Raw genomic sequence first — 27,767 nt, 5'->3', positions numbered from 1 at the left:
ATTTAAGTACTGAAAACACACACACACACACACACACACACACACACACACACATTAAAACTACGAGATTAAAGGCACATAAGACCAGAATATCAAACCAGAGTGGATTAGGATATTGGAATATATTTAAATAATTATTTTTCTCTTTCCTTCTGTAGGTGAAGATGACTTAATAGAACTTACCACAGTTACTTTAGAGTCTCCGAAAGCATTGCTGGCAGAGGCCTGACTAGCGGGTAGATGGTGCATCTTCTTATTCTGCAAAGTCTCCTCAGGCCCCTTCATGACAGCAGTGCTTGTTTGGTTCTGTTTTAAGACACAGCCTGATCCAAAGAGTTCTTCCATTAGACTGCTTTTCTTCTCTCTGAAAGCTGTGTCATTTGCTTTTGTTCTGGAAGATGTACCAAAAGAGGGTTCATAGGTGACAGTAGGGTGCTCCAGCCTCACTTCTCCCCTGTGGCTGTGGTGCTTGCTTGTGCTATGAGTGCACCTCGTGCTGCCTGCATTGGCCAGCCCGCTGGAGGCAGGAAGCCCATGATGCAAGTTTTCGATCGCTTCTGTGAATGAATAATGCTTTCTTTGTCTGAAGGGTATTTTGATATTTGGAGCAGGATTTTTATCTGGCATTTCACCCATTTCACTTTTTTCTGGACTTCTTTTAGACTTTTCATTTACTGTATCGTCTTCCTGACCACTTTCCCCTTCGGGATGGATTACTTGAATTCTTTCTGGTGGTAGTTCCTGTTCTTCTTTTACTAAAGTGGTTTTCTTTTCTTGATCTTCTGTTCTCTCTCTCTGTTGTCCAATATTCTCTAGAGATGGCTGTGCTTCTTCTATATGTTCCTCTTCCTTTGATAAATCTGTAGTAGAAAAATAGTTAATTTACTGACGTTTAAAATGAATGGATTTCTATTTCAAGATGGCATGTTGAACACAGTTATTTACACCTACTGACAAGCACGTTACAATGACAAAAAGGAAAGCAAATACAGGGAAAGGTGGTATTAACAAGCTTGAAATGTTATACTTTCCTAGAACATACCAGATAAATGAGAATTATGAAACCAAAAGAAAATGATATTCATAAACTTTGCCAATATGTTATTAATAGGTGTTCAACACCACCAGCTAGAAGTAGTGCCCGTTAAAACAAGAGAATATTTTTTACTCATCCAATTGGCAGATAATTTCCAGAGTTGGCCAGAATATGGGGACATTGGAACTTGGTTCCCCATTGGTGGCTTTGTAAGCTGGTGTGCAGTTTGGATGGCAGGTTGGTAGTATCTATCAAAACTTTAAGGGAACATGCTCTTAGACCCAACAACTTCACTCGTAGAACCAAACCCTACAAAGATACACAAAGATGCGTCTAAGGATGTTCACTGCAGCCTGTTTGTGTTTTTTTTCCCCCAATAAATTTATTTATTTAATTTTTGACTGCATTGGGTCTTTGTTGCTGCGCATGGGCTTTCTCTAGTTATGGCGAGCGTGGGCTACTCTTTGTTGGGGTGCGCGGGCTTCTCACTGCGGTGGCTTTTCTTGTTGTGGAGCATGGGTTCTAGGCATGCGGGCTTCAGTAGTTGCAGCACACAGGCTCAGTAGTTGTGGCTCGCAGGCTCTAGAGCGCAGGCTCAGTAGTGGTGGCACACCGGCTTAGTTGCTCCACAGCATGTGGGATCTTCCTGGACCAGGGCTCAAACCCGTGTCCCCCGCATTGGCAGGCAGATTCTTAACCACTGCACCACCAGGGAAGTCCTGTAGCCTGGTTTAGTAAGAGTGAAACATCCTGAACATCTGTTCAAGGATTCCTGGTTAAAAGAATTAGAGCGCGTGGGATTGTGGAAAATGAGTTACTGAATGAGGAGGTGAGCATGCACTGCCAGGAGGAGATGATCGCAGAATACTGTTGTATGGAAAGATGTCCCTTCCTCTGCAGATCCTTCCCCAGGCACCGAGGAAGCCCTGTGTGTAGCTCTCCCCTCCTCAGAGGACCAGACCCTCGCGGGTTCTGAGCAAACAGCATCGCTAACGGCGAACCGCTCAGTGAGGCCATCGTTTGTGAGGGAGGATGGCGACAATATCGGGTGTGCAAAGAGTTGGAACATTTCCTCATGTGACTACATTCTGGAATAAAATTATTCACTTATACTCTAGGAGAATGAAAATAATACTAGCAGGAGAAAGAAGTATGTTTCAAGAATGGTGTACTCCAATATAAAATAAAAAGTTTAAAAAAAGTAGATTTAAAAAAAAAGAATGCTGAGCCTGGAAGCCAGTCAAACGTACAATTAACTCTAAATAGCTGTTAATATTATGCCCTATGATACCTGATGAGAATGTTAACATTTGAGAACATGGGGGAAAGTACTTATTTTCCACGATCTCCCCAGCCCCGCCTGGCCTCCCCGCTGCCGCCCAGTAGCGGGTCTGGTCCCTCCTCCGCACCAGCTCCTTCCTGGCTCCACGGTCCTCATCGTGGCCGAAGCGCCCTGCCCACCGCCCCCTCCGACACACCACCTCCTACTTCCTCGCCCCCTGTGCGACCCCTCCTCTGGGCCCAGGGTCCGTGGGACCATCTCTTCTCGGGGTTCCACGTGGATCACTTCCTTCTAGTCTCCTGAGCTGCCGTCAGCTCACCCTCAGCCCCTTTCCTGTCCCCTTCTCGGTGGGGACCTTCTTTCCAGCACCCACCGCCCTCTCGCAGCCCCACAGGTCTTCTCCAAGGGCACAGGCTCCCGAGGGCGGGGCATCTTGTCCCCAGGGCCCGGAGCAGTGCCTGACACAGTATATGCGCAGCAAATATTTGTCAAGTGAATGAGGAAACTTTCTAGGACAGTAAGAATTACCAAAATGGGGCTTCCCTGGTGGCGCAGTGGTTAAGAATCCACCTGCCAATGCAGGGGACACGGGTTCGAGCCCTGGTCCGGGAAGATCCCACATGCCGCGGAGCAGCTAAGCCTGTGCGCCACAACTACTGAGCCCGCGCACCTAGAGCCCATGAGCCACAACTACTGAAGCCGGTGCACCGAGAGCCGGTGCTCTGCCACGGCAATGAGAAGCCCGCGCACCACAACAATGAGTAGCCCCCACCCGCCGCAACTAGAGAAAGCCCGCGTGCAGCAATGAAGACCCAATGCAGCCAAAAATAAATAAGTTTATTTAAAAAAAAATTACGAAAATGGACTAAAAAATAGGTGGAAAACGTAAACTGACCAGTGACCACAGAAGGAACCGCATGGGAGCCAGTGGCTTTCCAGGGGTTCTGCCCACCCTCGGTGTTATTTAAACCTCGTTCTAAAGCCAGTCTGGCCTCACTGCTAAGAGGTGGCCACTCCCGGCACGGCCCTGGGCCCCTCGGGGGCTGTTCCCGGGGCTGCTCTTTCCAGGGAGGTTGTGCTTGCCCTGCCCGGTGGGGTGTCGCCCAGATGTCCCTTTAGCAATAACTTAACATGGAAACAATGGGGCAGTGTCATCAACGTTCTGAGGGAAGATGATCTCCAGCCTAGAATTTTCTTTCCAGTCAATTATTAATCAAGTCTAAGTAGAAACATGACATCTCCAGAGGAAATGCACACAGATTTGCCTTCCACGCAAGTGTTCTCAAGAAGCCAGTAGAGGTTGTACTCGTAGGACATGATGGCGTTTACCAGGAAAGGGAAGGACACAGGGTAGGAAAGAGATCTGGTGGCGAAGGGGTGACAGGAACCAGCAGGAAGGGTGAAGGGAGGCCCCAGGACCGCAGAGGGCACCAAGGCAAGGGCTTAAGCATTAAGGGCTTGCACCACCAAGCCCCTGCCCCGCTAACCCCCCAGCCTCCAGTGTCCTTGGTCTGACCTGACCACGCGGGGCCTGGCCAAGCTGTCGCCCTCACTATGGTGCCTGCAGCCTGGGTGGGCTGAGGACCCTCATTTCACCACACAGAGCCCTCTGCTCTCTCTCGGGGGTCCACCACACGGGGCCTCTCCCCACACCCCACGTGCAGAGCAGCCCTGCCGCTGCCTGTCTCCGATGGGTCCCCAGCTCCCAGGACCCGGCATGACGTTGGCCCTGGCTGGGCCCCGGTGCCTTCAGGGAAGCTGCGGCCAGCCTGCCTGCTGTGGAATCTTCTTTAGGGGCAGTGCTGCCCTTTACTCAGCTGGGTTTGAGATTGAGACTCAGTTTTTTAAAACTGAACATGTTGTCTAAGAATACACACGGGATCGGGAGTTGTGCGGAAAAGCTGGCATAAAATGGAAGATCGTGGTTGTTTGTGGTGGGCGGCGGGAGGGTTATGGTTATGAAGGGCCCGCAGGGTGTCCCAAGGGACAGTAATGTTCCACGTCTTAAGCAGGTAGTGGAGTTCATTTTATAACAGTTCTTTAAATGGAATATATCTGTTTTATATATACTTTTATACACACACTGAGTAATTCACAAGTTAAAAAAAATAAAGTAAGAGTAAAGGAGAGGGGCTTCCCTGGTGGCGCAGTGGTTAGGAATCTGCCTGCCAACGCAGGGGACACGGGTTCGAGCCCTGGTCCAGGAAGATCCCACATGCCGTGGAGCAACTAAGCCCACAAGCCACAACTACTGAAGCCCCTGCGCCTAGACCCCGTGCTCCGCAACAAGAGACGCCACTGCTATGAGAAGACAGCGCCCTGCAACGAAGAGTAACCCGCTTGCCGCAGCTAGAGAAAAGCCCGCATGCAGCAATGAAGACCCAACACAGCCAAAAAAAAAAGTAAAGGAGACTTTTGAAAGTTGTTAAAATTACCTTCATATTTTCTCTTGGAATCCTCTTGGTTTGGTAGTTTACTGATACAGTGAGAACTTGCATGGATTATTTCAATCGATTTTTCTTTATGACCAATGTTTCCTCTTGTCTTTTTACCCTATAATTTAGAAAAGTGGCAAAAATATATTTTTGGCAGTAGAGGTAATTTTAAATTGTGTTTTATTTAATGAATACAAATACTTTTTGTATAGAACAAGTGAGTAAAGCTTATTTTTGTAAAGATATGTTTAATTAGACACTGCAAGAATACAAATTTGCTGTACCTTAGTTGTCAAAGATGGAACATCTTCCGATATTTGGGTTTCCTGGTGTCGCATACTTGTAAGTGAAACACTTTTCCTTTCTGCTTGTACTGACTTGGTTGAAGAAACTACAGAACAGGTGTATTATATGTAAGAAACATATTTTACATTTGGAAGCAATACTGACTTTAAATGTAAAATAACAACTGAAGTTTGTAATGTAATTATAAAACAAAGTATAGTAGATGTTTTCTAAAGATTTTCAGTAAATGTATAACATTTGCCAGTTTCACTTTTTGCCCTAGCATCTCGCCTGTTTTGTCTTATTTTGGGCCCCAGAGGTTATGGCGATCACAGTGGTAAAGTACCAAAGAAGCAGGCGTTAGGATGGGTCGGCATTGCCATTGGAGGACACGGCTGTCCCTGCTGGCAGAAGGGATTCAGAACCGTAGCTGTGCAGAGAGGGTGCGCCATCGTGTCTCCTGTGTCAGAGCTCTTGGTTGTCGATGGTTGGATTGCCCACACTAAAGTGCACGAACGCTAAACCTAGTAGTCACTTTCCCTGAAGTGTTATCCCATTTAAATGACCCCACGTTTGATTTTATCATCTTCTCTGCCGGCTGTTGTTCTGGATTATAAACCAAAAGCAAACAAAGGCAGGCAAGGAAATCTGAGGTTGTTGCCTTGAAAAGTAAACACATAGTTACTTGTAGCAAAATGAGAGGCAAGTGTTCCTATTGTGCCTCTTCTGAGCAGAATCTTACCCTGGGAGACCTTGAGGGGGAGGGAATAAGTACATCCTGTCTTGAAGGAAAAGATACTACTCAGCAATAAAAAGGTACAAACTAGTGATAGTAGCACAGCACAGATGCGTCTCAAAAACATGCTGGCCAAGAGAAGCCAGACAGCAAAGAGGACCTGCTGTACAATCCCACTCATGAAATTCTACAACAGGCAAACTGAGCTATTGTGACCGAGGAAATCCGAGGTTGTCTTGGGCTGGGGCTGGGGTACCCCTGACTGCCAGGGGCATGAGGGGGCACCTCCTGAGGAGATGGGTGGGTGTTCTAAATCTTGAGGGAGGTGGTGGTTACATGGGTATAAGCACTTGTCAAAACCCATGGAATTGCACGCTTAAAACGGGTGCATCGTATTGGGGTAAACTGTACCTAAATAAAGTTAACCTTAAAAATCCACACAGTGGCTAACAGATCTACCTAGAAAGTCCAGTATTTGGCAGACGTTTTGCATCAAGTTGAAAGTTACCGTCTCATTCACCAGAGTAGGGACATAAAAGACTGAGTGGAGGATGGGAACACGGGAAAGCCTCTCTATTCTCTTCTAGCTGTTTCAACCATGTCACAGTTTTGTTATTCTAGAATCACAAAATGTGTCTCAATGCTTAACAAAACGAGTTTTTAAAATGTCTGTTATCTTGGTGATATAAGTTAGAAAATCTGACTAGATACTTCAAAATAGATTTCGAGCAAAAATAATTAAAACATACTTTACCTTTTGGATAATCTTCTTTGTCACGTAAATTTCTAAGTATCTGGTTAGTATAGATGTTTCTAATTTCCAGCTCTCGACCCTTCTCCTAAAGAGAACCACAATACCAATATTTCTATAATTGTTTGCTTTTATCAACCTTGATTTCTTATAAAAAAACAATTTAAAGTGAGCTCAGTGTTCTTTGGATAAAATCTATAGGTTCCAGCAGAAACAGAAATGGGCCATATCATTATATATCATTCCCGACATCAAAAAGCACTAGCTTTAAAAACAAAAACACTAGCTTTTTAACAGAGTAACAAACCATTGTGAGTGGACAATATATATTTTTTAAATTAATTAATTAATTAATTAATTTTTGGCTGCATTGGGTCTTCGTTGCTGCGCACGGGCTTTCTCTAGTTGCAGCGAGCGGAGGCTACTCTTTGTTGTGGTGCGTGGGCTTCTCACCGCGGTGGCTTCTCTTGTTGCAGAGTGCGGGCTCTAGGCACGTGGGCTTCAGTAGTTGTGGCTCGTGGGCTCTAGAGCGCAGGCTCAGTAGTTGTGGCACACGGGCTTAGCTGCTCTGTGGCATGTGGGATCTTCCCGGACCAGGGCTCGAACCCATGTCCCCTGCATTGGCAGGCGGATTCTTAACCACTGAGCCACCAGGGAAGCCCCATTTTTGGATTGGGTTATTTGTTTTTTGGTTGTTGAGTTTTTCCTCACAGTCTCTTTTATTCTATAAGTTCCCACCCTCATCTCTTTTATTTGTTTCACATTGATATTTATTTGTTGTGGAAACAGGGTAGTTTGTGCTGTAGTTTGCCACAGTCTGATGTTGCTGATCGCATCCCTGAGGCGTTGCTTATCATGTTCCCCTGCTACCATATTTCTCTTAAATTGGTTGTTAGAGCTAAATGTTTAATCATATCTAGGTATGTTTTTTCTGGCAATAGTACTCCTTAGGTGGAGGTGTGTGCGTCTGTCAGGAAGTGCATAGCATCGGATGGTTTCCCTTTGTGGCGATCATTGCTCAGATCCACTATTTCATTAGAAGTTCCAAAATAGTGATATTCTCATCCTTTCATTCCTTCTTCATTATTGATGGAAATGCCTTTACAAGGAAGGTCTTCCCTTCTCACAAGGGAATTATTTGGTTACTCTGAGTATAGGAAAGGTAAAAGTAATTGTTTCTTTTCCTTTATTTACCAGTTTTTGAAATAGTGTGCTGGTTCCCTAGCATCCTCTAAAGGTGACTGAGTAATCACTGAGGTGTTTTGTTTTGTAAATATCCTTATGAACTTTCTGATTTCTGTATATTTGCTAAGTTTCAATCCACACAGTTATCTTTACTGATCCTAAATTGCCCCATCTTTGGCCAGTAAGAACCATCTTTGGCTCCTGAATCTCTTTGACATTACCCTAATGGTTCTTTGTAGTTTCCTTGCTTCTCTATATGTCCCAGGCTCACGTAGTATAGTTCATGCTCCAGACCTAGAATTTTTTTAAGGTGCCTTAGTTCTTTTTAGTGGGTTATGGATTTTGAAGATGATAGTATGTCATTAGGGGTATTCATTGTTAGTGAGTGGGTCACATTAGGAAATATGTATTTATTTTTAAAGATAAAAATGTATCATAAAGTCATACCTTCACTTCAATTCACAATCAGGACTACAGGATTTTTATTTGACCTTATCTTACTTCTGTATTTTCTTTCTTACATCTCCCAAATCCCAGTTCTCAATGACACCATCATAGTTCATTATGTGCTTTATCCCATAAGATACATACAACAGTCTCAAAATAACCGTACCAACTCTGTCATCAAGAGTGTATTTCACTAGGCATATGCAGTGAAATTGACATGTTTTAAGTCTCTTGGAATGGTGTCTCTCTGTGACATTATGCCTACACCGGAATACACAGTGGGCTCTTTTTTTTTTTCATTTTACTCTGGATTTTTAGGGAACGTTTTTTGATTTTTTTTTTACATTTCATTCTGCTTCATAATTACACAAAATATTTACATATTTCCAAAGTCAAATCTACCAAAAAGATATTCAAGGAAATCTAGGTTCTACAGCTGTCCCTTCTACTCTATTTTTTCCCCATTTCCACTATTATCCTACTATGCTTTTTTCAAAATAGAAGCAAATTTGTAGATATATTTGTATTGTCTCCTTTCCTTACATGATGGCATACTACACACTTCCCTCTGCCTTCCTTTTTTCACTTATCAATATATCCTGGCGATTACTCCATATTACAACATAAAGAACCCTCATGCCATTTTACAGATGCACAGAAATCCATTGCGTATATTTACTTTTCTTTTTAAAATAAATTTGGATGTTACTGAATATAGAATTTTGTATCTTTCTTTTCATTAAGCATTTCATTAATTATTAAGCTTTTCTCCTGTCAGAATTGTTTTTTAATGACTGTATAGTATATATGTGCACATGGCTGCATATGAAAGCACAAACTTTATTTTAAAATTCCCTGATTGTGTCTCCATATGTGTGTATGTTTGCTTTGACCAGTGGATCTTGAAGCCTCTTCTGTTAGACTTCTAAGGTAGTTCCTATAGCCACGCCCATTTTCTGGCATATTCTTCTCTCTGAAGTTTCCCGAGGCTCCAGAGAAGAATGAAACAGAACTCTTTTCCCTGCTTTACAAAGGGAGAGTTTACATCCAACTTTCTTCCCTGTCTCTGAGTGCTCTCAAGGCTCCTGGGAAACCTGTATTTCCTATTTGACATAAAAGTTAAAGATTCTTGTCTTAAAGAATCATGCTTAAGATTTACGAACTGAGGCTTGAACGACCTATATTTCTTAAGTATTTTATCTAGCTTTTCCAACTTGTTGCACATTTTAGAAATCTTGAAGGCAGAAAGAACAAAAGTCTGAAAAGTAAATTTTTTTTAATTTTTTTTTTTTTTTTCTTTTGGCTGCACTGCACAGCTTGTGGGATCTTAGTTCCCCAACCAGGGATGGAACCTGGGCCCCGGCAGTGAAAGTACTGAGTCTTAACCACTGGACCGCCAGGGAACTCCCCAAAGAAAATATTTTTAATTCTCACTTTTAGGGCAGATTTTTAAAAAATTGAAGTATAGTTGCTGTACAATATTATGTTACAGGTGTACGGTATAGTGATTCACAATTTTTAAGGGTTAAACTCCATTTATAGTTATTATAAAATATTGGCTATATTCCCTGTGTTGTACAATACATCCTTGTAGCTTATTTTATACCTAATAATTTGAACCTCTTACTCCTCTACCCCTATATTGCCCCTCCCCCTTCCCTCTCCCCACTGGTAACCACTAGTTTGTTCTTTCTGTGAGTCTGCTTCTTTTTTGTTATATTCACTAGTTTGTTGTATTTTTTAGATTCCACAAATAAGTGATGTCATAGAGTATTTGTCTTTCTCTGTCTGACTTTTCACTTAGCATAATACTCTCCAAGTGAGGGCACATTTTAAAAGACAGTTTTGTAAGCATATTTGCAAGTGAGGCCTTAAAATGAATTTATGTATATATAAAGTAGATAAGCAACAAGGATTTATTGTACAACACAGAGAACAATATTCAATATCTTGTAATAAACGGTAACAGAAAATAACCTGAAAAAAATATAACTGCATCACTTTGCTGTACACCCGAAACTAACACAATATTGTAAATCAACTATACTTCAATAAAAAAAATGAAAAAATGAATTTATGGGCTACAAAAATTACTCTAAATATTTTAATGTTATAAGTGAATTTTTTAAATAGAAAAACTTATTTTGGGTTCCACTAAAATGTTAACAAAGTACAATATTACTTCATGTGATGAGATAAAAATGATAATAAGTCTTGTGAATGAATAGACAAGAGTTTTAATTTTTCTAATTACATATTCACCAGGCTGTTAACTGATTCTCATAATTTCAGATCCTCTGTTCATATGGTTGTAGGGAAAAAAGTTAATTTGAGAAAGCTATACTTGAAGTTAAGTAATTCAAGGATATATTAGGCATAAATAGCTCTGATAGTTTGGGAAGCAGCATTTCACAAATTTTGTTACATTTTGCTTTAAAAGAAGTACCTTAAGTTTTTGTTGAAGGTGTTTTATTTCCATTTGCAGAGTCTTTGTAGCTGCTTGAGCTGCTAAGGTCTTCTGGTTCTCAAAGGCCAACTGCCGAGTAAAGGCTTTATTGTTCAGCCTCAGTTGTTTCTCCAAGCTCTGAAAATAGTATATATTTCAACTCTCTGGAACCAGTGTAGTATTATAAAATACTTCGACTGTAATGGAACTAATTACATTTATGAAAAGTGCAAAATTTTAATACAATTTTAGTGGATGGCTTGTCTAGAGGACACATATTAGAACTAAATATTACCACACACACAAAAAGCCAAAAAATTCCAGATCCCAGCTCTAGGGAATAAATATCATGTTTCCAGCCTAATGTTTTTTTACACTCTGGAATTTGGTAAAAAAATTTTTTGGAACAGATCCTGAAAAATCAGTAAGTAAAATCAACGTTATGCTTTACAACTAAACCTAAGCAGTTCTGTTGAAATGAAGTATACCACTAACTTAGCATGGTGCACTCCGTGAAAACCTTTCAAATCTCTCTTGCCAAAGGGTTGACCAGCGTCAGTGCAGACCATCACGCTCGGACTGTGATTCTCAGATAACTGAGACGGGAAGTTACGATGGGGTCTCACAGAGCCACACCACGTGGATGAATTATAAGCCAATGAAACGACTGACTTAGCACAGTAACCATCTATAAATACGAAGGACTCACTGTTGCATATTTGCCTTCTCTGTGGAATGAGAACTGTTTTACTGGAGAACTGTTTGAGCGGGTCGTTGACAGGAACTTGGCCAAAAGGCCTTTTCTTTCCTTCTTTTCCATAAAGTGTGGTTTCCCTCGTTACAACATTAATACTTTCTCATTAAAGTGGAAAATATGGTAAGCTAATAGGGCGAAATAATTGCTAAAAATCCCATTTCCTAACATATTAACATTAAATAAAATACCGACATGTTTTGGCCCACAAACTTTTTCTCCCACCAAATGCCTTACAACCAAATGAAATTTCCCATACAACCAAGTGCCTCCGATAAGAAAATAGCTAATTAGTTCTCAAATTCTTTTTGGTTTTGGTTGTAGTATAAAAACATGAGCTACTTAAACATGTTTGTGTAAAAAATATGTAGATGAGATACAAATACATTTACTTTCACATGACAGACAGATGCTAAGATGGATCCAATGCTACCCGAAAGGCCAAACTTTAGAAGTTTGGTACACTATTTACATGAATGAAAAATGAGGTGGCTCATTATTTCCTGTAGCTTCCATATCCATTTTATGTGAAAAAGTTCTCTTTGAAAATAGAGGAGGGTTTCACCAAAAAAGAAATAACAGAAAAAACAGTGGCTGAAATGAACTTGATAACTTATTATTATTTCAAGATCATTGAAAATACTTGTCTCTCACCTTTAGGGAATTAAACAGTAAATCACTTCCATTTGTGTTTATGTCCATAGAGACCAAAACTACCTAATGTAAAATAGGCAGAATTCTCAATATGATAAGAGTGTTCTCCCAAATCATCCCTTGTAATGTAATCCCCAGGCTTTTGACCACCATGTACCCTTGAGGATTATCTATCTATTCATTTCTAAAATTATTTAAATTCCCTTTCCCTATCTGTCCCCAGGAATATTACCTGGGGAAATTTTCTATTTCTAGGACATTAGAAATGTCTCGACAGACTGATGAGGGACAGAACAAGGAGGGGGCTGGCGAGGAGATGCACTCAGGGTTTAGGGAAGTAGCCTTTTAAGAAAGCAGTTTGGGGTAGAGGCTTGCTTTCTAGGAGAGGTTTCCCACAACACAGCACAGCACAACCCCCTTCAGCATGTGAACAAACTCCCTTGACCTCAGCAGCTGGACTGCCTGAGAGAACGGTCATTTCCAGATAAATGAGCCCAGCCGTAGCTGAGCAGAACTGCACAGGGCCTTCCCAGGACAGAACCCCTCACCCCACCCCCTGCAGTGTCCTCCACCTGCCTCTGGTCTGTAGAAAAGCTTTATCCTCTTAGGCCTTTCCTGAGTTCCAAAGAGTAAATTTAATCAGAGAAATGAGAAAATGAAGAAAGAAAGGAAAATAGTCAAGAAAGACAAAGTAATAACAGTTTAGCCATTAAACAAAGTAAAGGAACTTTAGTCCCTCCTCAGGGCCTACAGTTAATATTCTGAGCCATGTCCTGTGAGCTGTTCTGTAGATACTGAAACCCTGTCAGGTAGAAGAAGTTAACTGCATGCTGCCCACCAGCATGGAGACTGCAGCCGGGTTGGAACCAGAAGGTTGACGATACTGACTCCCGATTACCTCACCACCAACCAATCAGAAGAATGTCCACGAGGTGATCACACAGCCCACGTCCCCCCTCCCTCACCCTGTCTTTAAAAACCTTTCCCTGAAAGCCATCAGGGAGTTTGGGCCTTTTGAGCACTAGCTGCCTGGACTCCTTGCTTGGTGCTCTGAAGTAAACACCTTCCTTCACTACAGCCCAGTGTCAGTAGATTGGCTTTACTGTGCACGGGCGAGCGGACCCGAGTTAGGTTGAGTAACATAGCCACAGGACCTCTCGCTCAGTGCACAACAGAAGGAGCTGTTTCTCTCTCTCCTGTGCCCCTCTCCTTCCCCTTCCCCTTCCCCACCCCCTCCCCATCAGACACCACCATCCGTGTCCTCTTGCTCAGCACAGCAGCTGGTACTGCTTCATCCCACAGGCATATATGATGAACGCGCACCCTCTCTCTATGAACTTTGGAAACTTAACGTTTCTAGACCTCTGAAATACAGACCTGTATTTGTCTGTCATTTCCCTCCATTTTTGTTGTAAGGACAGACAGTCTTTGAGTAAGCTCATCCCTCTCTGCAAGATGTTTGTCTTCAGAGAGTTTCTGCAGTGCCTGCAAGGCATCTTTAGTCTTCAACAGCTCGCTGTCTGTTTCTCTAAGTTTCCCAGACACGGCTCTTTCCTTTCCCTGGGATTTCCTGAGTAGCTGCGTTAAATTTTTTACTTCGTTCTGATGTTTAACCACAATTTGAGGTAGATTATTTTGTGCATTCTCATATTTTCCTATAGCTTTCAAGTGCTTAAGCTGGAGTTGTTTCAGAAATTGGTTTTCGACGACGGTGGCCTCCAGCTTGCGGTGCAGATCGGCTAATTCATTTTTCAGTTCTTTAATCTTGTGAAGCCTTGCTGAGAGTATGCGGTGAGTTACGGCATCTCGTCTCTGGGCAGCCACGTTGATCTGAGAATGTAAAAATGGTGCATTCCAGTTGTGCTTTTTCTCCACCGCGATCTCCTTCTGGCCTGTGTAAGCAGATAATCCAGTTTGTTACTAGTAATGTGTATATAGATATGTAGATATGTAAATATACAGGCATGTGTAATACCCCCCACCCCCTGCCCTCACACATATACATACACACATGCCAACTAGAAGGGGAAGGAACTAACACTGAATGAACACCCATGCTTTAGGCTGGGTACTTTATGTTTAGGTATCCCATTTAATACAATCCTTTAACGTCAGTAGTAGTCTATTTTAGAGCTGGAGATTATAAGTCATTTTTCAAAGGTTACATAACCACAGAGTGACATAAAATGAACTGAAAACCAGGTCTTCTCTGACTCTAAAACCTGTACTTATTTCTATCATAAAAGGTATACTGAAAATCATAATACTCGATAACATTTACTAAGGGTTTACCATATGTGAAGCATTGAATTAAATGCTTTATGTAGATTATCTGACGTAATTCTTCCAACAAAACGTTACAAGGCAATCACAGTGTAACATTAGAGCCTAATGTTATATATATGATGACCTCATATATTTAAAAAGAACCTTAAAAAGCCATTAAACTGCTTAGAGTATTCATATAAGGATTCCATCTCTCAATAAACCCAACACAACCAGTTTTTCCTGTTACTTTTGGGTGAGCACTAAATTAACCAGTTAGATGGTTTGTATTTGGGAGTCTATTTTGAACAAAAAGCATCTAAACGATATTACACGAAGCTTATGTAACCGAATTCGAGTATGTCAAATGTATGTGTAACCTCATTGTATTATTATCCCATTTTAAAGATGAAAAAACTGTGCTGAGTGATGTCATTTATCAATGGGCACGCAGCTGGTAAGTGGTGAGACAGACTCACGTCTATGTACCTTTGTCACTGCCCCATATGTATTGTATGTGCATCTGTATGATATTCATATGTGCATCTGTGTATGTAAATATATGTGTGTGTGCATGTGCACATATTAGTATATCTATACTCTGAGAAAGAAAGAGATTGAAGCTGGATTCTAGAATCTGAAAAAAATATTGTCCTCATCGTGGAGAGAGAAAGGCTCTTAGTGGCCAGTGTCATTGGAGTCCTAAGCCTAAGCTATTGGCCAAGTGTGGACACATCATCTGAGACATGGCTTAGCATGTCTGGTCTAGGTGGTGGGAAAGGCAGTTCTGCCTGTGATGGAAACAATGAGTCAACAGAAACAGAAGATGCTTTCTGAGGATAAAGCATGTGAATCTTGAGCATGACAGACCACACAGATTTCACAGTGATCACAGGATCAGTATCAAATCAATAACCAATGGACTGTCTTTACAACTATGCCTCCAGAGGTTTTTATTTTCCCACTGGGAACAATGTAGTAGGGGCTATGGTTGAATACTTGAGTATCTTGGAATAGACTTTTGAGCACACTGAAAACTGGGAAGCAGAGGTCAGACTCTTAAGACACCTACTAGAAGGCCAGAGAAGAGGTGTCTGTGGTTGTATCAGGCCGGATGCTCTAATACCTTGGGCACTGGCTGGGGGAGTTCTAGACCCAGGCAGTGTGGATCAGGCTGGATGAAAACAGGGGTGGCTGAGGGCTCTCAGGCTCCACACCATGTCCAGCATGATTGAACTTGACCCCAACTTGTAATGCCTTCCAGCTCTTGGGTGGTGTGACCGTGGAGGAGAAAGAGATTCTCCTGAGCCTGGAGGGATGAGGGGTGGTGGGTTCCGTGGGCACTGGAGGCTTGTGTCCCCACCTCATGCTGGACTCGAGTGATGGGAGGGCAGAGTCAGCATGAGTGGGGACTAAACCCCACGGGCATGGGGCACTGGCCAAGGCCCCAGGTCGAGATGTTCACCGAGGGCCTGGGTGCTTCGAAAACAGGAGGTGTCAGCCTTTTAAAAATCACATGGGCCTGGACAAGGAACACAGACGTGATGAAAATGGAAGGGCCAGAGTCCCTTCCCCAAATGTCCTTGTCTGTGTAAGGCCCCCCATACTCCCTTCATTCCCCAAACATGACTGAGATTCAGTGTCTTATCTACCCTAGTGGGTGCGTGGGAGAGAATGAACCAGACTGTTTTGCTTCAGGAAGGTAAGTATCCCACTTGCATTGGAGTGATGTAGAATGAATCCATACTATATATGTCATGCATGCTTGTATAATAATAAAGGTTAGGAAACTTGAAATAGGGTTTAATCCTTAAAGATTTACATCTCATTATCCTAACCTATACATAAGAATGGTAAAGCTTACAATTTCTGTCCCATTTCACACAATAAGGCAGATTTAGCTGAATGATTTAGCTATTCTTAAGATAACTAATTGTTAAACCACTAAGCTAAAACACTTAATTCACCAAAAACATGTACATTTAAGTCCATGTTAGCCAAAAAGGGACTCTTCTCATTGCTTAAGAGTAGGCATGCTTCCGACTACGAAGAGTGAACTGTGCTCTTTTGAATAGACCTAAGGACAGCCGCGCACTCGCCTCTTCACCGGCTCCAGCCCGTCCATTTCCCCAGGTGCATATCCTCATCCTCAGCCCCAACTTTTTTTTTTTTTTTTGTGCGGTACGCGGGCCTCTCACTGCTGCGGTCTCTCCCGTTGCGGAGCACAGGCTCCGGACGCGCAGGTTCAGCGGCCATGGCTCATGGGCCCAGCCGCTCCGCGGCATGTGGGATCTTCCCAGACCGGGTCACGCACCCGTGTCCCCTGAATCGGCAGGCGGACTCTCAACCACTGCGCCACCAGGGAAGCCCCTGCCCCTCCTTTTAAAAGCACGATTGTCCTCCTGTCTCAGTGCTGTACCCATGCTGTCTCTTCACCCGTTTTCCCTGGCCCCGTCGTAGCCCCGTCTCCTGGTCACTTTCCTCTTTGGTCTCTCGGTCCCATTCTATTCGCGAAGTCGTCCACACCCTCAGTCTGGTTCTGGTCCTTAGCCTGAGCCACGTCCCTGCTGGCGCTGGCTCTGTCCTCTGCCGGGTTCTCTCTCTCTTCCAGGTCACCTTAAAAGACGTAGCTCACTTCCTTCAAGGACCAGGGTAAGAAGAGGTTCAAAGGCAGGCCTTTCCCTTTCCTGTTCTCCAGAGCCCTGGCATTAGTGTTGGAGAGGGCATCCCCTCAACCCCACCGCAGGGCTTCCACCTTCCCCCGACTAAAGACAACAGGGCAAAAGCTGTCCAGAGCAACTGAATGCAGTAGAATAACTGTTTTCTGTATACCAGTTTTGGAATGACTATCACATAGTTTAGCACTGTATTGACAAAACACATCAAGGAGGGATATATAATTGAAGGAATTCTGAAAGTACATTTTTCTACAAAAGGAAGAAAAATCAAATTATAGGAATATATTGTTCGCTATTTACATTGATTTAAGTAAATCTCCAATATCTGACCAGAGCAAATATCCTATCATACTGAAGTCCTCTTTTTATCCCTATAATTTTTCTCTATGAAATGTTTTTCTGCTATAAAATTTGCTTTTCTAAGATGGGAATTGAAAATAATCTCTGATGTTACTATTCTTGAGTGAATTCTGGGTCTGTAGTGGTGGTTCCTGATCCAGTGTTACCAGCCCCTGAGGGTCAGAGGTCTACTTTTATATATAAGAAAGCTGAACAGAAATTGAACCTTCACTGGAGAATGGACTGCACTGGCTAAAACGTAACGCCTTTTTGCTTAGAATTACATTAACCCAGCATTAATTCATCAATTACTTGCTGATTAAATTTTTTTGGCAAACACTTGCAAAACATGAGCTGGGAGAGAACAAAAGAATAAACCAAGAGACACTTTTATCATTCTGTGGCAAAGCTCGATGTTACAATGAGTGTTTTAAGGTCATCATACACCGGTACGAGGATCCTCAGGGACATATAATTTGGGTTAATGATGCAGCCAAGATTTGCTTAAAATAATTTCAGAGTATTCATACACGAAAGCGTACCCAAGGGAGAGCAAGCCCTCACTCGGGTCATGGAATTTAGGTTCTAGTCCCCTGTGAAGTGACAGTTCATTTAGGCTGCTCCCAATTTATGAACAGGTATCTTGCATAAAGGACACAATAAATATTTGTGGAATAAATAAATGAGGAATCAGTTTTTAAAAGTCAAATTATAAGGTGCTTAGAACTCAAAATACAGTTCGTTTCTTGTAGAAATGGTTTTATAAATGCTAACTGCATTCTCACGCAGTCCCACAAAAGCCCAGACTCCATGTAAGATGTAGTATATCGTTTGAGGATTTCTTGTCATAAACCCCTGGGGCCAAACTGTTTCTGAATTTTGGGGGGTTTATTCTTTGTGATGCATATATAGTATTTTCCAAAGTACGCCCAGTAGGGCTGGGGACATCACACTTTGTTTTTGTAATGAGTATTTTTGTAGTGAAATTTATATGATTATATTTTGCACAAAGTGAAATAAATAAAGATGAATCTCATGTCAGTTCAAATCAGGTTTTTGTTGCCAAATCAGTGTTGGTGCCAAAGATATAAAAAAGTTTGATTTTCAGAGTTCCATAAATTTCAAATGTGGCTGAGGGAGTATGACTGTAGAGCCTGTCCATGATGTATACGCTGTTGTGATTATATCTACAAATGCCCGAACAGACTTCCCATGACAGAGTCTTCTGCCCTGGGCCTTGCCAGGATGTGCGGGACTCCCACCTCTCCAGAGAAAGGGCTGTTAACCTTCCGAGAATCTGGATGAAAACTATGGGTCCTTCTCCCTAGAAAGTTCACAAATGCAATTAAATACACACAAAAATGCAAAGGATTCCCTGGGGTTTGCAGATGTGGGTCTTAGATGAAGAATCCCTGCTCTACAGCTGGGAAGAAGGGCAATTGAAGATTGTAGATCTTCACTGGGGGTCCTAGGCACAGCTGGTCATGGCAGGCTGGGGATGGGAGGCAGGTACTGGGTAAATGTGACACTACATGTGCTCCAGTTCGAGTAGGCTCTTAATTATTTTCCAGCTACTGAGTGGGCAGTTCTGATAGTCACAGTGGAAAAAGAGTTCCAGCTATTTCTACATAGGGAATATTTATAAGCCTAGGATTGCCTGTCTGGGAATAATAACCGCCTGGGCAGGGGGCGGGGAGTGAAGAGGTCTAGGATGTTGCAAAGCTAATCCCAATTCGGATAGCTAGGAGCTGATGGAGTCCTTTTAAAATCCACAGGGAAGTGACATTATTAACAGCCTCTTGAACCATCCTTGTTTCTAAAGAGCATCTTTGCCAATATGCCTCACCGGATGTGAAGACCATCTTCCTGGGGTGCTGAGACAGATATTTACATTTCATTGGTGATTGAAACCTTGATTCTTCAGCTGAGATGAAAGGCAAGAGGCCAGTGAATTCCAAGTACTGTGGTATTCTGTAACAAGTCCACCTGTTAACTAAAAACCGCAAGAGGGCTAGGCTTTATGTTTTAAGCCTAACTTTCTGTTATTTTGTAATTATCCTTAATTTCTCTATTTCCCATTCCTTCTATAAAAATTCACTTATAATGTGTATGATTTACAATCTGGAAAAACAATAAAACTGAATATGGACCACTTCAGATAGTAGTGCATTAAATAATAATGTCATTATAACCAGAAATTTGGTCTTGGTTGGGAAGTTTTGCTTCTTACCTTTAGGTTGGGAGATTTTAGAAACATTATACTTTTTCTTCTCCTTTTTTGCTTTCACTACAGGCTTCTCTAAATAATTCTTTTTAGCCGCGGTTTCTGAGCATTCAGAGAGAAAGTCTTCTGAATAATCGTAGTGAGAACTTGAACTTCTGCAGGAACACTGAGATCTGCTGTAATCAACACTCTTGTCGGAATCGTTGCTGTTCCTGGGAAAACCTGGGCGGCTGCTCTGGCATTTTGCAGACCTCCTGCCGTTTTCTAAGGCCACACTGGGGAAATGTCCATCTAGATTCCTTTCTGTTAGATCAGCCAATGACATAGTAAACAACCTAATAGAAGAAAGGTATTTTTAGATTTATAGCTATTGACATTGAAATGAACCTGTGCTTTTATATATTTAACTATAAATGAATAATTAGGAATACAAAACAACACATTATTTTGAAGTATTTTCCGGAAAAATTTTCAGTTTGGTTTTTATATTTTTTTCTACCTAAAATGTAAGACTTCTGAGACTGGACTTTGGGGAGATTATATTCACAGGAAATATAAAGTTCACATCAGGTGACAACAATGACAACAATTTAAAAGTTAGTGAATTACAGTCTCATTCTCTAAGGCTGGCTGTTTTGTTTTTTTTTTTAATTGAAGTATAGTTGACTTACAATGTTGTGTTAGTTTCAGGTGTACAGAAGAGTGATTCAGTCATACGTATACATATATATATATATATATATATATATATATATATATATATACACACATGCTAGAACAAAAAAGAATGCTCTAAGTCCCCAAACCAGTTCTGTTCCCGAATCTTTCTGCAAGAACCACTTTGAGCTTCCTTAGGCTCAGTCTGAACTGTGTTTGGCTTTGGGAAAGGGTGATCAGGCACTGTCTGGAAGATTCCAAGGCCTCTCCACTGGTTATCAAGAGGCAGAAGTAGCCCCTCACTGTTGTCTACCGGATGCTGAGGGTCACCTAACTGCAGACATTCATTCAGCTGGGAAAACAACCGGGTGATTCCTCCATGTGTAGTCGGTCACTTTTCTTTCCGCAGAGAGTGATAAAGAAGGGGGTTACCACGTACCTTTCTGAGGCTGTCTTTGGAACGCACACAGCGTGGGCGGCAGCTTCTAAGGGCCTCCGCTGACTCCCACTTCCTGGTATAATCCCGTCCCCTCCAGCGTGACTCAGGTATCGCTTCCAAGGTAAGGTAACTAAAGGATTCTGACTTCCTTCTTAATCACCCTCGCTTTTTTCTCTCATTTGCTCACATTGATGGAAGCCAATTGCCGTCTTGTAAGCTGACCCACGGGGAAGCACACATGGCAGGAAACTGAGGCCTCAGGCCCACAGCCAGGGAGGACCTGAGGCCCTCCGTCGATCGGGCTGCAGGAGCGGAATCCTACCACCAGCCATTCGGGTGAGCTTGGAACTTCCCCCCCGAGTCTGGAGGTAACTGCAGCCCCAGCCGACATGCTGAAGCAGCCTTGCGGGACATCCTGAGCCAAAGGACCCAGCTGTGCCCGGATTCCTGACCCACCGGATAAAAAACGTTCGTTGTTGTTTTTCCAGCCAGTAGGTGTTCATTTGAGAACGGGAGACAGACTTATAAAACAGCAAACTTCCGTGTGAATCGATCCCAGGAGGTTATGAAACCACAGTGATCTTGCAGAAAAATGGAAGAACGGGATTTTATGCTAAACAACTTAGTTTATTTAGGTTAATAGATGCTTTCTAAAATGTGTATTAATTTTGAAAAAATCTATATAATACCATATTTTCTCTATCTCTAATCCATTAATTTTAATAAAATCATGATCTTATCAAAGTAGTTTTTTGGAGTGGTGGCCGAACACACTGTTGTTTTCAGCTGTTAAGTTTTGGGGTGATTTGTTACACACGTGTAGGTCACTCATACACTCAGATGTATCTTCCCAGGGTGGTTCAGTTTCCAAAAGAGTTACTTGGGCTTAACACAAATTATACCTACCAGAGAGAGAGAACATTTTTATTTATTTTTTAATTTATTTGGCTGTGTCAGATCTTAGTTGCGGCTCACAGGCTTAGTTGCCCCGAGGCATGTGGGATCTTAGTTCCCAGGCCAGGGATCGAACCTGCGTCCCATGCATTGAAAGGCGGATTCTTAACCACTGGACCACCAGGGAAGTCCCCCAAGAGAGAACATTTTTAGAATTCTGAAAATCCCAGGACCCAGAACTGTTCTAAAATTTCTACCTATATAACCGGAATATGGGTTTGTTTGGGTTCACCTGTGAGAATTCCATTCTAATTCATGAAACTGAATCTGAGAGTCATCAGCAAGGTAAAACCAAGTTTGATTTTTTTTATTTTTTTTGCGGTTCGCGGGCCTCTCACTGTTGCGGCCTCTCCCGTTGCGGAGCACAGGCTCCGGACGCGCAGGCTCAGCGGCCATGGCTCACGGGCCCAGCCGCTCCGCGGCACGTGGGATCTTCCCGGACCGGCGCACGAACACGTGTGTCCTGAATCGGCAGGCGGACTCTCAACCACTGCGCCACCAGGGAAGCCCCCCAATTTTGATTTTTGGCTATTCCTAGTCAGCATGTACCTTGAAAGCACATATTAAGCAGCTCTGTGGAATATTCAGTCTGTTAAATGGTAGTTTTCTCATTGATCTGTTAAAAATTGATAGAGGACTAGTATCAGGCCTATAACTACCTTTAAGTTGATTAAATTGTTTTAGAGTATATTTGTATTAATGTAAGTAGGCTACACCACATTGTTATCAATAAAAAAATGTAAGCAGGCTCCACATATATGGATTTCTGATTATGTGGTGTATTATTTAAAAATCTAGGCTTTAAGCAAACCATCTAATGTTCCTTTTTTTTTTTTGGAACTAAAGAGCTGGGAGAAAGATGACTATTTATTTACTTTTTTTTTTTTTTTTACATCTTTATTGGAGTATAATTGCTTTACAATGGTGTGTTAGTTTCTGCTTTATAACAAAGTGAATCAGTTATACATGTACATATGTTCCCATATCTCTTCCCTCTTGTGTCTCCCTCCCTCCCACCCTCCATATCCCACCCCTCTAGGTGGTTACAAAGCACCGAGCTGATCTCCCTGTGCTATGCGGCTGCTTCCCACTAGCTATCTATTTTACGTTTGGTAGTGTATATATGTCCATGCCACTCTCTCACTTTGTCACAGCTTACCCTTCCCCCTTCCCATATACTCAAGTCCATTCTCTAGTAGGTCTGTGTCTTTATTCCCATCTTGCCCCAGGTTCTTCATGACTTTTTTTTTTCTTAGATTCCATATATATGTGTTAGCATACGGTATTTGTCTTTCTCTTTCTGACTTACTTCACTCTGTATGACAGACTCTAGATCTATCCACCTCATTACAAATAGCTCAATTTCGTCTCTTTTTATGGCTGAGTAATATTCCATTGTATATATGTGCCACATCTTCTTTCTCCATTCATCCGATGATGGACACTTAGGTTGTTTCCATCTCCTGGCTATTGTAAATAGAGCTGCAATGAACATTGTGGTACATGACTCTTTTTGAATTATGGTTTTCTCAGGGTATATGCCCAGGAGTGGGATTGCTGGGTCATATGGTAGTTCTATTTGTAGTTTTTTAAGGAAGCTCCATACTGTTCTCCATAGTGGCTGTACCAATTCACATTCCCACCAGCAGTGCAAGAGTGTTCCCTTTTCTCCATACCCTCTCCAGCATTTATTGTTTCTAGATTTTTTGATGATGGCCATTCTGACTGGTGTGAGATGATATCTCATTGTAGTTTTGATTTGCATTTCTCTAATGATTCATGATGTTGAGCATTCTTTCATGTGTTTGTTGGCACTCTGTATATCTTTGGAGAAATGTCTATTTAGGTCTCCTGCCCATTTTTAATTTGGGTTGTTTGTTTTTTTGTTATTGAGTTGCATGAGCTGCTTGTAAATTTTGGAGATTAATCCTTTGTCAGTTGCTTCATTTGCAAATATTTTCTCCCATTCTGAGGGTTGTCTTTTGGTCTTGTATATGGTTTACTTTGCAGTGTAAAAGCTTTTAAGTTTCGTTAGGTCCCATTTGTTTATTTTTGTTTCCATTTCTCTAGAAGGTGGGTCAAAAAGGATCTTCCTGTGATTTATGTCATAGAGTGTTTTGCTTATGTTTTCCTCTAAGAGTTTGATAGTTTCTGGCCTTACATTTAGGTCTTTAATCCATTTTGAGCTTATTTTTGTGTATGGTGTTAGGGAGTGTTCTAATCTCATACTTTTACATGTACCTGTCCAGTTTTCCCAGCACCACTTATTGAAGAGGCTGTCCTTTCTCCACTGTACATTCCTGCCTCCTTTATCAAAGATAAGGTGACCATATGTGCGTGGGTTTATCTCTGGGCTTTCTATCCTGTTCCATTGATCTATCTTTCTGTTTTTGTGCCAGTACCATACTGTCTTGATTACTGTACCTTTGTAGTATAGTCTGAAGTCAGGGAGCCTGATTCCCCCAGCTCCGTTTTTCGTTCTCAAGATTGCTTTGGCTATTCGGGGTCTTTTGTGTTTCCATATAAATTGTGAAATTTTTTGTTCTAGTTCTGTGAAAAATGCCAGTGGTAGTTTGATAGGGATTGCATTGAATCTGTAGATTGCTTTGGGTAGTAGAGTCATTTTCACAATGTTGATTCTTCCAATTCAAGAACATGGTATATCTCTCCATCTATATGTATCATCTTTAATTTCTTTCATCAGTGTCTTATAATTTTCTGCATACAAGTCTTTTTTCTCCTTAGGTAGGTTTATTCCTAGATATTTTATTCTTTTTGTTGCAATGGTAAATGGGAGTATTTTCTTAATTTCACTTTCAGACTTTTCATCACTAGTGTATAGGAAGGCCAGAGATTTCTGTGCATTAATTTTGTATCCTGCTAGTTTACCAAATTCATTGATTAGCTCTAGTAGTTTTCTGGTAGCATCTTTAGGTTTCTCTATGTATAGTATCATGTCATCTGCAAACAGTGACAGCTTTACTTCTTCTTTTACGATTTGGATTCCTTTTATTTCCTTAATGTTCCTTTTAATTAATTGATTAATTAATTTAAAATGTTCAGTCAAATGTCATTTATTTAGTGTCTGCCAGGCACTGGGGTTAGGAAAAAGGCAAACTCTGCCTTCAAGGATTTGAAAATAAAGTTAGTAATTATGTAATTAATGCTCACTATATAGTTAGCATACCAGTTTTTTATATCAAATTTATGATAGTGTATAGTTCAGATTTTTGGCACCATATTTTAAACAATTAGTGTTTACAGTATAACAGTGCCCATTTTATTGCACTTGAAGCATAATTTCACTATATTGCTATCATTTTAGAGTTTATAGTAGTTTCTTTGCTGTTGTGTATGACTCAGGAATACAACCCACAATTAAAAACCTAATGGAAAAATGTGACCCTGTTGATGATATGTTTTCTCTGGAATGCACCGTGGTGAAAAGGGGTGGCTGCTTATAAATACAGTAAGTTTGTATATCACATTCATTTAATTATAGAATGAGAAGTGAGAATGTTCAAGATCGAGATATACATCTGAATAATTCTGAATACTACAGTGTTGTGTAGTTGCCTTCAATTCTACTTTTACAACAAGGCGGACTAAAAACTAAACACATGCAAAAATGTTTTAAAATGAATTAATGTATATCTGCCGTTCTTTACCAAATGTTCCTAAGATGTATGAGAAATCAACTTTGTGTCCTGAGCGGAGGGTTCTTCACACTGTAATATTTATGAAGTGTCCAGGGTAGTGTTTTCTGACATTCTTTGGTCTATTTCTAAGAAAATAATATATTTCAGGGACGTCCCTGGTGGCTCAGTGGGTTAAGAATCCGCCTGCCAATGCAGGGGACACGGGTTCAAGCCCTCATCTGGGAAGATCCCACATGCCTTGGAGCAACTAAGCCCAGTGTGCCACAACTACTGAGCCTGCGCTCTAGAGCCTGCGAGCCATAACTACTTAGCCTGCGAGCCACAGCTACCGAAGCCCACATGCCTAGAGCCTGTGCTCCACAACAAGAGAAGCCACTGCAATGAGAAGCCCGCACACTGCAACGAAGAGTAGCCCGTGCTCGCTGCAACTAGAGAAAGTCCGCGTGCAGCAACGAAAACGCAATGCAGCCAAAATTAAATAAATAGATAAATACATTTATATTAAAAAAGAAAATAATACATTCCAAAAAACCTAGAATGATATTACAAAAGGCAAATGTTAAGAGCTCATCAATAAACATTTATATAATTGGAAATTAAAAGTTTCGAACCAGTATTAATTTATATATATTCATTTGCGTATGAATTGCTTTATACTTCACACACTATAAGGCTTTCTCTCTATCAAAGTGAATCAGTTATTGGCAGTTGATTGGGAAATTCTTGGTTGTAGTTATCAAACAGTCCTGCTGAAATAAGATTTGAAGGGGCCACAGCAGAGCAGTGCGTCTCAAAATTTGGGGCACAAAACAAAAGATTGTGTGGCCCACCTGCCTGTTCTTTCTTTCTAATAAAAATTTGAACATGAATAATGAAAGTTTTTGGATTATGTGTTACTTGCCTGAAAGCAGCAGGTACTACTGGTGGGCACTGGATCTTATCTTAGAAGCACTGATATTGATAGATTTTAGTATTATGTACTGAAATGTAACCTTCTGACTCAACAATCTATCTCACAAATTGTCAGATTCTTGGCTTTTATTACAACCAGAAAATCCTAATTCTTAGAGGTAAATATTCTGTAGTGAAGTTATAATTAATTTATAGGGACCATTTAGTTTTCAAAAAGTGGTTACGGCTATGTTTACCAACCCAAATTATTGTGTGGGTAGGTAACTGTATTCTTAACTGTATTCTCAGTCCTGCTTCGTGGGAAACGGTAGTTTGACTTACAAGTTTTCCCTCTTCTCTCACCCATTCTCAACACTTCCTATTATCTTTCCCACTATATTTCCTCTTAGAACATATCACTAGTCTAATTTCATACATATTTTACTTATTCATCTGATTTGTTGCCCGACTTCTCAATTAAATTGTATGCTTCATAATGGCAGTATTTTTGACTGTTTTGTCTACTGCTGTATCCCCTGTGCCTAGAGGAGTTCCTGGGAAATAATGTGTTCAATAAAGATTGACTAAATAAATGAATGTTCAGGGTGCCTCTATGCTTCTTAAGTCCTTTCTCCATATCCATTACTCCTGAAAAACTTCTCACTAGTGCTGACCGAACTCAAAATGCCCTAAATGAATGCTTTCCCAATATGATAAAGGAATATTAATACATATCTCAAACTAAAAACTAATCTCATGCTTAACAGTGAACCATTAATTTACATTGCTGTAAGGATTTAGATAAAGATGTCAATGATCACTTCTGCTAATTAATATTGCTCTGGAGGTACTAGCCAATGAAATTAGACATGAGAAAGAAATAACATGTATAAATATTGGAAAAGAAACGGCAAATCATTTATTATGTGCAGGTAACATGATTTTAAACTTATAAAACCCCATACAACAGTATAAGATAAAGGGAATTCAATAAAACTATTGGCTATTAAATGGATATAAAAATCAATCTTTTCTATATGTTATCTGAAATGACTTGGAAAATAGATGAAAAGATCCCACTTACTATATATCAGCTAAAAATTTAAAACATCTGATACAGGTTTAATACAAATAATATGAAAAACACTTTTAAACTACTGAAAGAAATAAAAGAAGATTTATGTAATTGGAAAGACATATAGTGTTCTTATATAAGAAGGACCAAGGTGATAAAGATGTAAATTCTCCCTAATTTAATGTACATAATCACAGTATTCCTACTAAAAATGTCAAGAGTAATTTTTTTGGAAATGTGACAAGATCATACTAAATTCATATAATTATGAATATGAAAAATGCCTGAGAACAAAAGGATTTTTAAAAAATGATGAGAAGGGACTACCTCTATCAGATATTGTGATATAAAGCTATAGTCATTAAAAGAGCCTGATAATAGTGCTTGAATAGACAGAGCAATATAATGTAATAAAGAGTTCAGAAACAGAAACAAATACATATGGAAACCTAGTATAAGATAAAGGTGGAGAAAAGCAGACCTCCAAGAAATGATGGTGTGGGGCAACAGGCTAGACATCTGTCTGGAAATCAGAACAAAAGTGAATTCTTATTACATTTCTTACACTTAAATAT

At 41.0% G+C, this 27,767-nt stretch overlaps 1 protein-coding gene across 2 annotated transcripts; it reads right to left on the bottom strand.

Moving 5' to 3' along the window:
- Positions 1-126: 126 nt before the first annotated feature.
- On the bottom strand, positions 127-19,842 carry LCA5L (lebercilin LCA5 like; the record flags this gene model as incomplete). Of its 2 annotated transcripts, XM_082839813.1 has the most annotated exons (8): positions 127-860; positions 4,754-4,871; positions 5,038-5,144; positions 6,529-6,613; positions 10,604-10,741; positions 13,389-13,903; positions 19,140-19,286; positions 19,524-19,842. In XM_082839813.1, 8 exons carry the CDS (start codon positions 19,840-19,842, stop codon positions 127-129), a joined length of 2,163 nt encoding a protein of 720 aa, XP_082695939.1. The 2 variants fall into 2 exon arrangements, with proteins under 2 accessions (XP_082695939.1, XP_082695940.1); XM_082839814.1 differs by lacking the exon at positions 19,140-19,286.
- Positions 19,843-27,767: the final 7,925 nt, after the last annotated feature.

This window comes from Leucopleurus acutus (assembly GCF_964270905.1).
Source record: "Leucopleurus acutus genome assembly, chromosome: 5".
In the NCBI taxonomy this organism is placed as follows: Eukaryota; Metazoa; Chordata; class Mammalia; order Artiodactyla; family Delphinidae; genus Leucopleurus; species Leucopleurus acutus.
The sequence above is the reverse complement of the archived record's forward strand: the minus strand, read 5'-3'. Positions and strand labels throughout refer to the sequence as shown.